Genomic DNA, 15,205 nt, shown 5'->3' on the forward strand with positions numbered 1-15,205 from the left:
CAAGTGGTGATTGGATTTCATTTCACTCTAACAATAACTACAGCCAAAGAGCTGTCAAAACATAACCCAATTTACATTGCTAAGAACCAATTATTCACATTTTACTCTGTCAGCTAACTCCTAACGCACCAGTTTTAAATGCAGTTTTCATTCATCTTCGCTGTTGACATTTTGATGTTAACAGCACATTCCGTTACTGAAGTGCTGGTTAAAATAATCTGGGTCACATCACATTTAACCCTTTAATATATATTTTTAAATTACCACCAAAATGGCAACCTGTCAAAAGCCATTCAAGCCATCTTGGAATCATGAGAACTCTTTCAACTTCTATGCCCCAAGGTTACTACTCACCGTGCACTGGATAAAATATCAACCTGGCTGTGGAACGCTGTATGTGGTTCTCTCGGGAGTTGGTTAATGTCAGGAAGGGCCACCAAAGTGATGAGAAATACTTTTTTTCCCCCTCAGAAGATGAGCTTATTGCTCCCAACCCCTGCTAGCCTTGGAGCAAGGGATTGAGCTAGAGACCTGAACTCACATTCTGGGTTTGTGGCAAACCTTTAGATCACAAACCTGGTCCTGTGAAGCATGTTTTATAACTTTGGCATACTCCAAAATGTAAAATACTGATGCTAGAGTCAGCTTCATGCAGTCATATGTGCTATTCTGATACCATCTATGTCATGAACTGGAGTTTAAAGTCTAAAGACACATGCATACTGGTTTACTACTTGTGAGAAGTATGCACTGGAAGCACTTACCTACAATATTCACAGTACTGTCGACTTCACTTTTTATAGTGGAGGGTAGGAAGTAGTCAGAAGAGACCTCAGTTATTCCATTAGTCACTGCAAAAGATGACTCAACTGGTTCTTGCTAGAATGAAAACAGTGGAGTTGTGTCAGATTTAGTTTTTGTTTATTTTAGGAACCTTGACTTTATTCCCTAGTCATCTCTTTGTGCCAAGATCACAACATAGCAAATCAGTTTCTGCCAGACACATACCCACTGCTCCCAGGTAGAAGCAGGATGAAGATCAACACTTAAGTTCTCCAAAAGGAGGCCAGAGATAACTACATTTCCATGCCTTCTCCATTTAAACTGAAGTTAAAAGTGACTCTTTACATTGACAGCAAGCCTCCAAAGAACAAATCAATTAATACACTCTTTGTTATAAAAGATTAACATTGGGGGTAATGAGGCTGACACACTGCCTTAAAACAGCATTTTATTAAATATTCATCCTCAGTGCTTTCCAAACATACTGCAGCACTGAATTCTTTCTGAAAGACCGCCTGAGGTGTCTGTACAGTCATTACTAAATTCTATCCTTATTTTTTCTCTATCACAAGAGTCCAAAACAAAACAAAACATTTATACTAAATCAAACCTTCTAGATCTCATCACAGCTGTTGCCATAGAGCAATTCTGTTGGGAAAACAACCATCCCTGTTCTATACACAATATACCTCTATGCATTTGCTGCGTGTCAGCTGGGGAATATATGTAACTCTCTTTGTAATAACTTCTACAGTATATTCAAAAAACTTGGGAGTTCTTTAACAGACCATCATCATTTTTTTAAAACAAGGGATTAACTGCAAGATCAGCCCCCCTCCCTGCTGGATGCCTGACAAGGCCTATAAATCATACAAGATATAATTTGATTTGGGACTGACAATGCCAGGATTAATAGTAAGGGCCTGATTCAATTTTGCCCTGAAACTTGTGTGATCATTTACATCTGAGCAAACTGTGTGCAAAGTAGGTGTAACATGATACCATTCAGATCTGGTAGTGTTTTATACTTACTTTGCATGGGTATAAAAGAACACGCAAGGTGTAGAGCAAAGGTGAACTGGGCTTCAAGTTTTCTGTTCCCAGCCCTTCACTCTGTAAATCCAATAAACTCTGTGATCATGGTGTCAGAGAGACTGTAGGGACAGTGTGATGTCCCTTTTCTAATGAGCTTGCTCTAACTGGATAGTTTTTGGCAGTCATAGCTGCAGTGCTACCAACCAAGTAGTTACCATTTTTGGTCCTGATTCTTGTTTACATCTTTCTGACTTTACAATGGGGCCTTAAAGTGAGTGACAATATAATTCAGTCCCATCTGAAGGACTCTTTACTCTGCCAGAGCTGTATAAAATGCCCTTAGCATAAATGAGAATCAGGCCCTTTAATATGTGATGTCAGTTGTGTCAGTCCCATAAATCAAAGCATCAGTGTCTTCAGTTCACTATTGGAAAGGATGAATTCTGATAACTTTCACTGGTCCTTCATAAAGGATCCATGGACAGCAAAGAAAAATTAGGACTACAAAAAGTTCTAGCTTACTTGGGCCATGACTCTCTTCTGACATGCACTGGTTTAATACCAGAAAGACTCCACTGAACTCAGTGAAGTTACTCCTAATTTAAATGAGTGTGAAAAGAGAATCAGGCCTTTTGTCTATGCACACGCACACACACACATACACACAGGAACTGTGGAGAAGATGAAGCATATGGGGCTGTTACCTGGGGATATATGTCATTATGAGGCAAATATTTTTACTTATATCATGTATATAACATGTACTACTTGTACTCAGACCATCGCAAAACTTGGCTACCTTGTTGTAAACTGTATAAATCTCTCTAAATGGATAACTTACTATGTGTGCATGTGAGAACATGCAGTGGTAGGTTATAATCTATTGGTCTTGGGAAGGTTTCCAGTGGGGTGTTTCCCTGTTACAGTTCCCATACGCTATACCTGATAAGCTATGAAACAAGTTATAAAACCACCATTTATTCTTACTACAGCAGGGCTGCGGCTGCTCTTACTGAAATCAATGGGAAAATTCTCATTGTTTTCACTGTGGGCAGGACAGGGCCTACTGTCTGAAAACCGATTCAGATGGACACAAGCAGGATGAATTTACAGCAAGAGCCAAAGATCAGAATGGTCCCAAATTATCTGGGGACATGCACCAATTTTTTGTGATTTTTTTAAAATCAGAATTGATTGTGGAAATTAAAGTGAAAAACAATTTTTCTCTTGTTAGCAGTGGATGCTGAATAAAGTACCATAAATTAAAAAATGCTAAACAGGAAGAGTCTAAAAGATAGAGACAAATCCATCCCTACTGTACATCGGGAAGTAAATGGTGCTATAATGGGGATTAATTTGGCCCATTGTTAGTTCAAATACATTAAAGAGCTTTTTAAAATTGATGTGACAGATATGGCAATTTCCTGAAATATCCTTGAAAACCCTTATTGAATTAATTATCTTTGGAGTCCACTGTATTAAATGCAAAGGTTCTCTATTATTGTGGACTTGGATGATCAGACTACTATATTGAACAATATGGCAGACAAAAATGATCTTTTGGGACAATACATGTAAAGTGGAGTTCCTGGGAAATAGCTAGAGGGAGGTGAATGCAAATTCCTTCCCCCTACTTATGCAAAAACCCAGCCTTCTAAAGCTACGCACTCAGGAAGGGATCATGGTCTCCTGTTCTCAGAATCAGACGATCAAAGGCCACACTATATGTAAAGAAACAGGCTAATTTGCCCAGTGTCAGTGTGCTTGTTCTGAGCTAAAGCAGATATGAACTTGTAACCACAGAACAAAATCCTTGGTGGGGTTTGAAGGACTGACTCCTACCAAAGCCCTGCTGAAGAGAAAGGGGTGATCTCTGGTAAACTTATTAGCATGTGTATAGGCTCTTTTATTGTTTTAATATGTTTTTTTCTGTAATGCTTCCACCTGAAGAATAAAAGTAGCCTGCTTAGAAAGGACTGTGTGGTAACTTAAAACTGTGGGCAATTACCTGGTCATAACCTCTGGAGACAGAGCAAAACACAGACACTGGCCTGTTTAGGCAGTCTAGCTTGCTTGGGATATCACAGTGTAGGCAGGAAATGTGCAGCCTAGAAAACCCTCGGTCAGGAGGGAGAGAGACACAAGTCTCCACCCAGGATAGGTGATAGCTGGGAGCCAGAAGCCTAGAATGGATGCCCTTGGTGGACCATGGAAGGGAAATAAAGGTGCAGTTGCCCTGTACTGTGACAATTCCTCTCTCTCTCTCTGCCTTAAATTCTGCCTCCACTCTGCAAAAACTGATCCAGGCCAAAATCTTCAGAACAAACTGTGCAAGTGGTTACTATAAAAGTGGTACTTTTCTGCCATAGCAGATGCTTTTCTGCCTATCATGTGTTTGTAAAAGTTAGGCAGTAATTTTCCAATGGGACCCTAACATTGCAGCCACAAAACAAACATTTGCATGTTTGTACAATGCCTAGCACAAAGGGGCTACCAATATTGGGCACCAGTGTACTATCAATATTAATACTAATAATCAGCAATAGATAACACTGAAGTTAGGGCCAGATTCTTGGCCCTGACTAAGTCTACTTTGCACTGCACCAGCACCTCATTGGTACAAAAAGGATCTTAAAGCCACTTTAAGGAAGCAGCTGCAGATTTTCAGCAGGGGTTTGTCAGGGGCAGGGATAGGAGGGGCATGCTGGGGGCAGGAAGGGAGCACACTGTGTCCCAGCTGGTACTTAGTCAGTGGAGCAATCCCTATGGGAATGCAGCAGACAGTGTAACGTGAAGCAGACTGAATTTAGGTTGCTCTAAGTTACACGATGGGCTGTTTCAGCCTTTGGCACCGTAGAACTGTAGAGACAGAAGGTGTCAGAGCTGGGGATCTAGGGCCGGCTGCTCAAAAGGAATTAGGCATCTATGTTCCAGTTTTGGCTCCACTGTGAGGCACAAGACTCCTGCCTAACCCCTGTAGATACCTAAACACACTCAATGCCTACATTTTCAGGGTAAAAATTCCCTCAGGACCAATGTCTCTGCCTTTGGGCATTTGCACTGCTGGTTCACCTTAGGTGTCTGGATCCCTACTTCCCACTTGAGCCCCAGAGCGACTGTCAAACCAGGAGATACAGAGGTGTTGGGATGCTTAAGTTGCATGTGGGAGCTGACCGGTAGGCATACTCAGAGGCTGCCTTCCAGATCAGGTCCCAACCAAAGCCCACTTGGAGGAAGAGCCCCATGGTTAGAGCAGTTACCTGGGATGCAGGAGACTCAGGTTCAATTTCCCACTCAAACAGAGAGGAAGAGGGAGGATTTGAACAGGGGTCTCTTACCTCTCAGGAGAGTGCTCTAGCCACCACACTATGGGATGTTCTGATGGGGGGCTCGCTGAGTCTCTCCTGATAAAGCTGTTCCAGTGTGGAAAAATAATGAAACTGTGATTGGAGCTGGGAGCCCAATCTTGCTGGCCCAATGACTATTTAAATATTTATCCACAGTCATGGGGGGAGGGGGGGAGAGAGAGAATGGCTCTACAGTCCAGTGGTTAGGGCACTCACCTGGGACATGGGACACCCTGGGTCCAGTACCCTGCTCCAATTTCTCTTTCACTGTTTTCCACAGTGGGACAGATTCAGCAGGAGAGACTGAGGGAGCCCCCACATCAAAATATTCTTCTGAGAGGTAGGAGATCCCTATTCAATTCCTCTCTCCCCCTCTGCCTGAGGGAGGAAATGAACCTGGGTTTCCCACATTCCAGGTGAGCGCTTTACCATAGGGCCAAAAGTTATAAAGCGAGCATCAGCAACAGAGATCAGCATCTCCTTGCATCTTTGTGCATCTATCTCTGTAAGAGGGGCAGCGCTTAGTATTCAGTTCTCTTGTCAGCTTCTCCCGTTGGCTAGCTTAGGTGTCTCCCTGCCTCACATACTGGCTTTTGAGAATATCATTCTAAGGTGCTCTCTCTTCCTATTCATTGTATAGGGAATCTAGATGTCTAACTCAGGCTTTGCAAATTGCAGCATTGTCCCTGTGATTTTCTGAGCATCTAAAAGTTATGCATTGTGTCACAACACCTAACTCCTTTTGAGCACTCAGCTTCCAGTCCTTAGTCTTCTCCATCTGTAAAGTATAGACCACAGGATTATTTCAGGCACTTTAACAGCCATCATGTCATGGAAAAGTTTCCCAGTAATCTTCATGAGAATGAAACACTGTTTTAAAGGTGAAGTGCAAAGCTTTCGTTTAAAATAAAATAAAAATAAATAAAGAATCCAAATCATCAACAAAACACCTTTGTAGACTTGAAAATTATAAGTGTGTTTCAATTTTCAAACAACATATTTGTAAATTAGTTCATCCTTTACCTATGTGGCAGTGTCTGAATTAAGGATCACTATTACTTCTGCAATAATTGATGGCATTCTAATAGTTGTTGAGTACAGAGACTGCAATCATTTTAAAACATAAACAATCTAAAATCGGCACATGCACAGTTGTTGAAATAAACCAGAATACTCTGGGATAGCATCCTGGCTCCAGCTCATAGGGGCTGGTGAGTTCTAAGCTCATTGGTGTATGGGAGAGTGGGCTGGAAGCACAGACAAACAGCTTACATGTTCCAGTGTTACAGGATATAATATCCGGAAGATGCTGCTCCCAACACTTGGGGCCTACTCTTACGAACACTTATTACCAGGCATAATGCCATGAGTAATAATCCCACTGACTTCACTTGAAGTACTCTGGTAATGAGTGCTCAGAGGACTGGACCCATGTGAGTAGGTATGGGTAGAGAATTGTTTCTCTGCTGGCAATTTGCATCCCTCTGGCTGCTAATTATGATTGGCACTTGCATTAAAATGAATACTGGTGGCTATGTAATCTGGATACCAGGGTTAAATAGTGTTGTCTTAAAACAATCTTAAACTCAATAAAAATACAATAAAGTAATATCTTGAAATATTAAGTATACTTATGTATTAAATAAGACAAATGCCAGCACAGGTTTTGTTTGCCACCTCATTCCATTGAAAGCCATAGTCCAACTGTGGAGAATTTGATTCTGTGATGCATCAGGAGAATTTTACCCTGAATTCAGTTTTAACAAGGGTGCATTTCAAAAAGGGTCTTTGAGTTCACAATGCATAAAATCCTTTCCATGTCCTTAAGGGGGGCCATGGCATGCAGAGCCTGCTAAGTGGAATAGCTCACACATATATAAGAACTACAGTTTCTTCTCAAAAATTTCAATTTAATTAGGAGAAATATAAGGCCAGACCCTTCAGTACATACTCAGGCAGAATTCCCACTGACTTCACAACAGCTGGCGCTAAATTCTCCTCTGGTGTAAGCAGACGAAATTACCACTGACCCCAGGGACAGCTGAACCTGCTAATGTCAGGACTGAATTTGGTCTCTCTTTAATAGGGAGTGGCAGGGAAGTCAGGGGCTGCTCATTACTGCACACTGCTACAACTCATACACTACAAAGGAGCTGTTACTGTGGCCACAGATTTCAATGACAGCTTTGCCAGAGAAAAGGTTGCAGGATTTGCCCCATGTTCTACTAATGATTTGAGACGGTAAACTTTGTTTTCAGTTGTTTTTTCTGAACAAGATTTCGGATTTATTTCTGGCTTACAGCCCAGTCCTGCTAACATTTACTCTGGAGCATGCGTCAGTCTCTCTCTAATGACTTCAATGGAACTACTCCAGCTAGGAAGCACAACACTTGCTAGTGAGGATTGGCAAGTTCAGGCCCATAGTATGTTTTGGCAGGAGCTCTGCGCTCAGTTCCAGGATGTGCAAAGGAGTCATGAACACAGACTGCAACCCTATTAGAGCTACCGTTCTTACCTAAATACAAACTAATTTCCAACACAACAGCAACACAAATTAATTACATAGGGTATTGTTGTTGCCTAGGACCATTCCCTACATAGTTATTTTATTTCTATCAACACAAATGTACATTTGCTAAATATATCCACAAGCTGACTGTTTTCCAATATCCAGTTGCAACACAAAAGCTAGTGCTACTCTGATCACATTAGCCACAGTTGCAACAAGCTTCATGTTAAAGAAATGAAAGTGTGCCATTCTAAAGACGTTAGGTGAGAAACCACAGGCAAAGAAAGATGGCAGAATGGACTACAAGTAGCTCGGATATTATTTTAGAGTGGGTATAAGAAAAGTTACAACAGAATAACTGACACAAGCTAGAGTGTCGCTCACTATGAAACAGCCAACTCTTACCTTTATTTGTTTGGATTTGTCATCCTTCTCAGTCTTTGGTTTCTTTCCTGGAGCAATGGAAGGAAGGAAGTAAGTTTTGTTACAACCAATTGTGAGATGAACAACCAAATCAACCCCCTCTTACCCCTTGGCAGGAAAAAAAAATACTAACTAGGAAATATCACGAGGTGCCTCAAAACATCAGGATCTGGTAGGGATGGGAGGACTCATTATGCTTAATTTTGAACATACTTCAGCACTGAGGGGCCAAAAAGTTCTGTTTCAATATTTTGGGTACATAGTCTGCTTTGAACAGACTGTAAAAAAGAAGCATTGATGGGGCAGAGAGGGGGAAAAAAATCCAGTGGAAAAACAGGGGGGAAATGGAACACAGAGAACAGATTGAAAAACAGGGACTGAAAAAAGGAGCAGAGGGGGAGAAAGCACACCTCCTAATTAAAAATAAACACAGTCTATGCAGTACACCATACACAGATCGCCCACACATTCAGCCTAGCTTGTAGACAGGAGGCATTAAAGGCCCCAGGGTGCTGAAACAATTTGTACAGTGGGGGTGCTGAGAGCCATTGTACCAAATTGTAAACCCTGTATGGGATGGAAACCACTTCAAGCCAGGGGGTGCTGCAGCAGCACCCCCAGCATCCCTAATTCCAGCACCCATGACTGGCCTTTTTTCCCCCTGATATGTAGTAGAAGGGTCCCTTTAGTTAGAAAAACATGTTTGTTTGAATGTAATCACACTTGGAAAAAAACACATGGATTTCAATTAGAATGGGAATGGTTTGTGAAATCACACTTGTTTTGAGAATCCAAATAGATTACCATATTCACAAAACCTTGAACTCTATGAGATTCAGCCATCCCTTGTACTGGGACATTGCAAGGATTTTTAATTCACAGTGATGCTCAGCCAATTTCTTTTGCCCCTATTTGTGCCTCAATTTATTTAAGAGACAGAGCCGGAAGGTGGCAACACATTATGCAATTACAGACAAGGCCCTGCGTATTCCAGAATCAGCTCTGTGCTCCAGAAACTCAGCTGTCATTTTGAAGACAAGTTATGTTTCTAGCTTTTATGGCTATGAAGAGAACCGTACAAATTTGAATGGAGTGTAACTCAGTGCAACAAGGTATGCCAGAGTCTATAAAATGCATCATAGGCGGGTGACACCCAGTAACTTTAAAACCAATTATCTGCTGTGCCCAATCTGCCATACATAGCTCAGTCTAGTCCTTCCCCTGTAAGTGCCGGGTTCCCTGTCTTTCTCCTCCAGTCACACTCACCTTACCAAGTATAGCATCACCTCAGCCACTCCTCGCCTTTCAACCACCACTGGGTGTGTTTGGCTGCAGGTAGCATGAGGAATGGAAAAAGGGGGAGGGCTTGTGCTTGATAGTAGTGGAAGGAGTGTTTGGTGTGGCAATCTCTGATTGGGTGGAGAAGAAGAGAGAGGGACCTGGGGATTACAGCAGAGGAGAAGCTGGATATGAGTCAGCAGTGTGCCCTCCTTGCCAAGAAGGCCAATGACATATTGGGCTGTATTAGTAGGAGCATTGCCAGCAGATAAAGGGAAGTGATTATTCCCCTCTATTTGGCACTGGAGTATTGTGTCCAGTTTTGGTCCCCCCACTACAGAAAGGATGTGGACAAATAGGAGAGAGTCCAGCGGAGAGCAATGAAAATGATTAGGGGGCTGAGGCACATGACTTACGAGGAGAGGCTGAGGGAACTGCAGTTATTTAATCTGCAGAAGAGAAGAGTGAGGGGGGATTTAATAGCACCCTTCAACTACCTGAAGGGGGTACCGAAGAGGATGGAGCTAGGCTGTTCTCAGTGGTGGCAGATGACAGAACAAGAAGCAATGGTCTCTAGTTGCAGTGGGGGAGGTCTAGGTTGAATATTAGGATACACTATTTCACTAGGAGGGTGGTGAAGCACTGGAATGGGCTACCTAGGGAGGTGGTGGAATCTCCATCCTTAGAGGTTTTTAAGGCCCGGCTTGACAAAGCCCTGGCTGGGATGATTTAGTTGGGGTTGGTCCTGCTTTGAGCAGGGGGTTGGATTAGATGAACTCCTAAGGTCTCTTCCAACCCTAATCTTCTATGATTTTAGGGGCAGAGTGGCCAACAGGAGCTGTAAATGCCTAGTGGCAGATAGGAGTAGAGGATTCAGGCAGGGAACCTGCCATCTGGGGCAGGAACTGGTCTGAACGGTGTAGGATATGAAGCAGACTGCAGAGGAGCACTAGGTCTAGGGGGTGTATTTTCTGTTTTCTTTGGGACTCCTAGCCACTATCTATTTATGAAGAAAACAAAACTAAAAAAAAAACAACACAGAAAAAGGTGTGTCCACACAGACCCTAGCTAATTTACACTCTGGATGTACCATATTTCTGCCACTGAATGCAACCAAGAGTGGGTTTTTTCCTAACCTAATTAGCCAGCAGGCAGCAAGATGTCTGCCTCCTAATTCTGAATGAGTTCTGTTAACTATAATCATATCCACTATCTCCCTAATCTCCCTCCATGAAAGGAGGCTACCCTGATCAGACAGAAATCTCCCAGAAGGCCTAAAGAGAGGGCGGAGATGTCTCTATGCTATCTTCTCCCCTGTGGACACTCTATGGAGATTGGACTATGGGAGGCTTTAGAAGGTGGAACCACGGGTGAGAAGAAGGCGCCATTCTCCATGGCTTTCCCATGTCCTATAAGGTGGTAGATACCTGTGCCTAAATTAATGTTTCTTGAATAATCCACATCTGCACCTCTTTCAGAAAGAGTTTTTTTTTGTACAGGCAAAGGGGGGGAGCAGGGGTGGAGGGAAGGATCTGCTACAAAGCACAGATCTCCAACCTATGCATGTATACCTGTTCCAGTGCTAAGTGCCACCCAGTAGGACACTTAGTCAGACACTTCATAGGATGGGGGAAAATGTCAATTTGTTTCTCTTTGGGAGTAGAAATGAAATGATTGTAACATTGTAGAAGTAGATTGGTTTTTCCCTTTAAAATGTAGCAAAAACTCAGAACTTCCATGTCCCATCTTGACCATAATGGTTTCCTTTTTGCTCCAAATATGAAACAGACTCGATATCTGGAGTCAGAGCCACAGCTGCTAATCAATATGGCTCCATTGTCTTCAATGAAGCTAAACCAATTTATACCAGACACTTGATCTTCAGACATCACATCCTGTGTATGCTCTCTCTTTAAAAAAAAAAAAAAAAAAAAAAAAAAAAAAAGTATATTATCCCTTTAAATGAATGCAGTCTGTCTATTGTTCATGGAAATATTTTGGATAAATACATGTGACTTCACAGAAGCCAAGGTACAACAGCCATATTTTGCAGGTCTCAGATACTGGAGTAGAAGTCTCCATCATCAAATTAAGATCCAGCTCGGTACCTAACACTGATTTCACGTTCATGGGTCCCTTCGTCTACCTTTTTTGGAAGGCCTTTCGGATAAGGGTAGCATCCTGTAAACCCTGAAGGCATTGTTTCCTTTCTTTATACTTTTGTCTTTGACTTCTTCTATATCAGGCAAGGAGTTCATAGCGCATCTGAAGTTTGCCTTCCATGTCTTTGGATCAGGTTTATCTACTCCTGGTTGAAATTTTCCTAACAAGCAAGAAAATAAAGAAAGTTAGGTACATATTAAACATTTTTTCAAAGCCCAGGGAGAGCTAGTAGCACCATGAGTTAGTGTCAGTGCACTCCTTTTGATTCTGGAGAGACAAGTTCAAACCACAGTTTAGGTTACAAGAGAAGGCTCATTTGGTGATCTCATTTTCATGCACATCTCTAGACTATATGTTGACAGCTTCTTCTCAAGAAAGGCCCTGAGCTGGAATAGTATGGGTGTTGCAGATCAGATGCAATGCTAGAGTTGTGCGAGTAAGCTTTTACAGCACGTACCTTTATTATGCCTGGTTCAAACCTGTATTAAAATTTAAGAGCATAAGGGCTGCTGAGCCGTCTCTATTCCCATTGATTTTGAACCAATTTCATTTCCATTTCGGTCAATGAAGTTTCACTGTTGTCTTCAATGGAAGCAAGTTACGGCCCTTCAATAAAGTTAGGAGAGTACCAACGATGTCGCAAGAGGTACTCAGCATCTCACAGATTCAGGTCCTTAAATTCATTCACCGCATTTGCAAAAACGAACAAAATTAAAGGGAAAATCTCTGGGAGAAACACAAAGGCAAACAAAATCTGGTCCGCAGAAATGAGAGTTCCAGTACCTGTGTGAATTGCCCAGTTTCTAAATAAAGGAGCATCTTTTTCAACATCCCACCCATGTCGTGCAGCGTGCATCCAGGGAATCTGAAAAATCTTCTTCTCCTGGAAAGAAAAACAAACTCTGATTGAATCACAGATTTTCTGAGGACTTTAATCCACTCATTTAAAAACACATCTACAGTTCCAGCATCTGCAAGTATTTTGTTTCATTTGCTCCCTTATGGTCCAATCCTGCTATTGCTGAAGTCAATGGCAAAACATCCACTGGCATCAGAGGGAGCAGGATAGAGCCCTAAATCTGTGAAACCTTCAGATGCCCCTTTATTAGGGTGACCTGACAGCAATTGTGAAAAAACGGGATGGGGGTGGGGAGTAAAAGGCGCCTATATAAGAAAAAGTCCCCAAAAACGGGACTGCCCCTTTAAAAATGGGACATCTGGTCCGCCTACCCTTTATGGACTAAAAATTGGGCAGGTTTTCCAAGCTGACACATGTATATCACATGCTGCGCCACACATTTATAAATATTCAAAATCAAGGCACTTTTGGCAGTGCAGAATTTTTTCTTTTTACGATTAGAAATTTGTAGGAGGGTGAGGGGCTTAAAATTTAGCCTATCAGGCACCAGCACAGTAGGAGATGATGACATCTAAAATTGGGTGAGGCAAGCAAATCAGACACAATAACACAGTGAAATGTACAAGACTCCTTCACAGCAGGAATCAAAGGTCATTAAGGAAGCAGGATGCAAAAGGGGAGGGACTAAGGATCATTTTAGTATCTCAGTATAGAACAGAAGAATGTACTCTTTCTTTACTGCTCTGAAGGTTACATCTAAGAACATTGTGATCAATGCATTTTATACATTTCTATGAAATAATCTAAAAATTAACGAACTGTAGCTCGTGTGTGGTCTTCTCTTCTTCCTTCAGCGCCACTTTTTTTCCTTCTCTATCTGTCTCTCCTCCTAGTCTACGTCCCATATGTATTCTCTCACACACAAATATCTCTATAAAAGTAAAGTTTTACTTTTTTTCTTTTCTCATCTCTCAATGATATTTTCTTTTTCTGATTCTGCCTTTTACTTCAGCTTCTGATTCCACTCAAACTTTTCTCTCTCTTGTTTGTTAGGACTATATAGTTATGTTCATTTTTATTCTTCTATTCTCATTTTTTTCTCTCTTCCCTTTAATTTGGTAAAAGCAGAAGTTTGACATGTGATGTCCATTTCTCGCTCTCATCATTCTTCCCACTCATTCTCTATACATAGGCCATGTCCTTTCATTTATTCCCTTTGCCTCCTTATTTTCTCCCCTGAAAAATATTGATCAGTCTGAAAAGAAGCTCTCCTCCTTCCACAGCTATAACTGATCATATCTAAGGTGAAAGCTCTTTGCCCACCCCTGCTGTGCTCGGGTCCAAAGCATCACTGCATCCAAACCCAGCAAGGACAGGCCCAAAGCTTTAATGCCTGTCAGCACTATCCGTGCTTCCAACCAGCACCATCCTGGTAGGAAGCACAAACAGCACTGCAATGCAAGACACAGCAGTAATGGTTCAAGTCAATGATTTAGCAATCCCTAGCTCCAGCTCAATGCTTGCCCGAACCTTTTCTCCTGTGATAATACACAATGTGTGTGTCATGAACTAAGGAGTATCAAAGGGAAAGATGTTCATGCACCAAGAGGGAATATACTCAAGTGAATCAACAAAGCAATACTGAAACCAAAAGAACCGATGGAGAATGAAAAAAGGCAAAACACTGTAAAAGTTTGGGGCTAGATGTATTTTCTAAACATCATTTCAAAATTGTTGTGAAAATTTATCAGCCTAAACATAAAATTCCATTTGCCTACATTTAACTTAACAACAATGAAGATACTAATAATATATTTCTTGCCCGTTAACAAAATACTTGCCCCAGATGAGTGAGTGGATTTTTGCAAGGCTGGTTTAAATATATAATTATCCTCTTCTTTTCTTTGCGTAATATTTACTATGCACCTTCTACATTAATAAAAGATGGGTTTGAGCCTGAGAGATGTTTGAGCATGTTGAAGATGGCAGTAAGTACACTTTACGGAAATGTCTTATACAATCTAACAGGGATGAAACAAATGGTGTACTTCAGAAAATTAATCAAGTTCTCTAGGTTTTTATATTAACATTTATAGAATTTAAGAGTGCTTATATTCATAGATACATAGGCTTTTAAGGCCAGAAGGGACCATTAGATCATCTAGTCTGCAGGGGTGTTGGAACAATTTGTATAGCAGGAGGCTGAGAGCCATTGAGCCAAACTATAAACTCTGTATATGATAGAAACCACTTCAAGCCTGTGGATGCTGCCACACCCCCAGCACCCCTAGTTCCAGCACCTATGTTAGTCTGACCTCCTGCATAACACAGGTCCTTACATTTCATGCAGTTACTCCTGCATTGCACACAATAACTGTGTTTGATTAAAGCATATCTTCCAGAAAGGCATTCAGTCTTGATCTAAATACATCAAGAAACAGCGGTTAATCACCGTCATTGTTGAAAGTGTTTGTCTTATTTCCAATTTGAATTCCTCTGACCGTGTACAGCGGCAAAACTACTTCCCTATTCCTGCTCACTACTCCCTTGTTTATACATCCATGGATCGCATTAGCCCTTTGTGCCACATCTCCACACTGGAAGCTCACATTGAGTTGCTTGTCCACTAGGGCTAGAGCCCCTGGTTTTGGAAAATTTGAAATAACATGATGTCATAACTATAAAGGGAAGGGTAACAGCTGTCCTGTGTACAGTACTATAAAATCCCTCCTGGCCAGAGACTCCAAAATCCTTTTCCCTGTAAAGGGTTAAGAAGCTCAGGTAACCTGGCTGGCATCTGACCTAAAG

The 15,205-nt window shown here is 41.7% G+C and overlaps 1 protein-coding gene across 5 annotated transcripts in view; it reads right to left on the reverse strand.

The window, feature by feature from the left end:
- IRF2 (interferon regulatory factor 2) overlaps positions 1 to 15,205 on the reverse strand; it is a 64,906-nt gene that overhangs the window by 13,438 nt on the left and 36,263 nt on the right. For all 5 annotated transcript variants that reach the window (XM_034770928.1, XM_034770930.1, XM_034770929.1 and 2 more), the window contains exons 3-6: positions 12,322 to 12,421; positions 11,522 to 11,698; positions 8,080 to 8,126; positions 765 to 879 (exon numbers count right to left, since the gene is read on the reverse strand). In XM_034770928.1, the coding sequence (XP_034626819.1) occupies positions 765 to 879; positions 8,080 to 8,126; positions 11,522 to 11,698; positions 12,322 to 12,421 (439 nt within the window). The remainder of the gene's footprint in view (positions 1 to 764; positions 880 to 8,079; positions 8,127 to 11,521; positions 11,699 to 12,321; positions 12,422 to 15,205) is intronic.

The sequence above is a fragment of the Trachemys scripta genome, chromosome 5 (assembly GCF_013100865.1).
Source record: "Trachemys scripta elegans isolate TJP31775 chromosome 5, CAS_Tse_1.0, whole genome shotgun sequence".
NCBI classification, from domain to species: Eukaryota; Metazoa; Chordata; order Testudines; family Emydidae; genus Trachemys; species Trachemys scripta.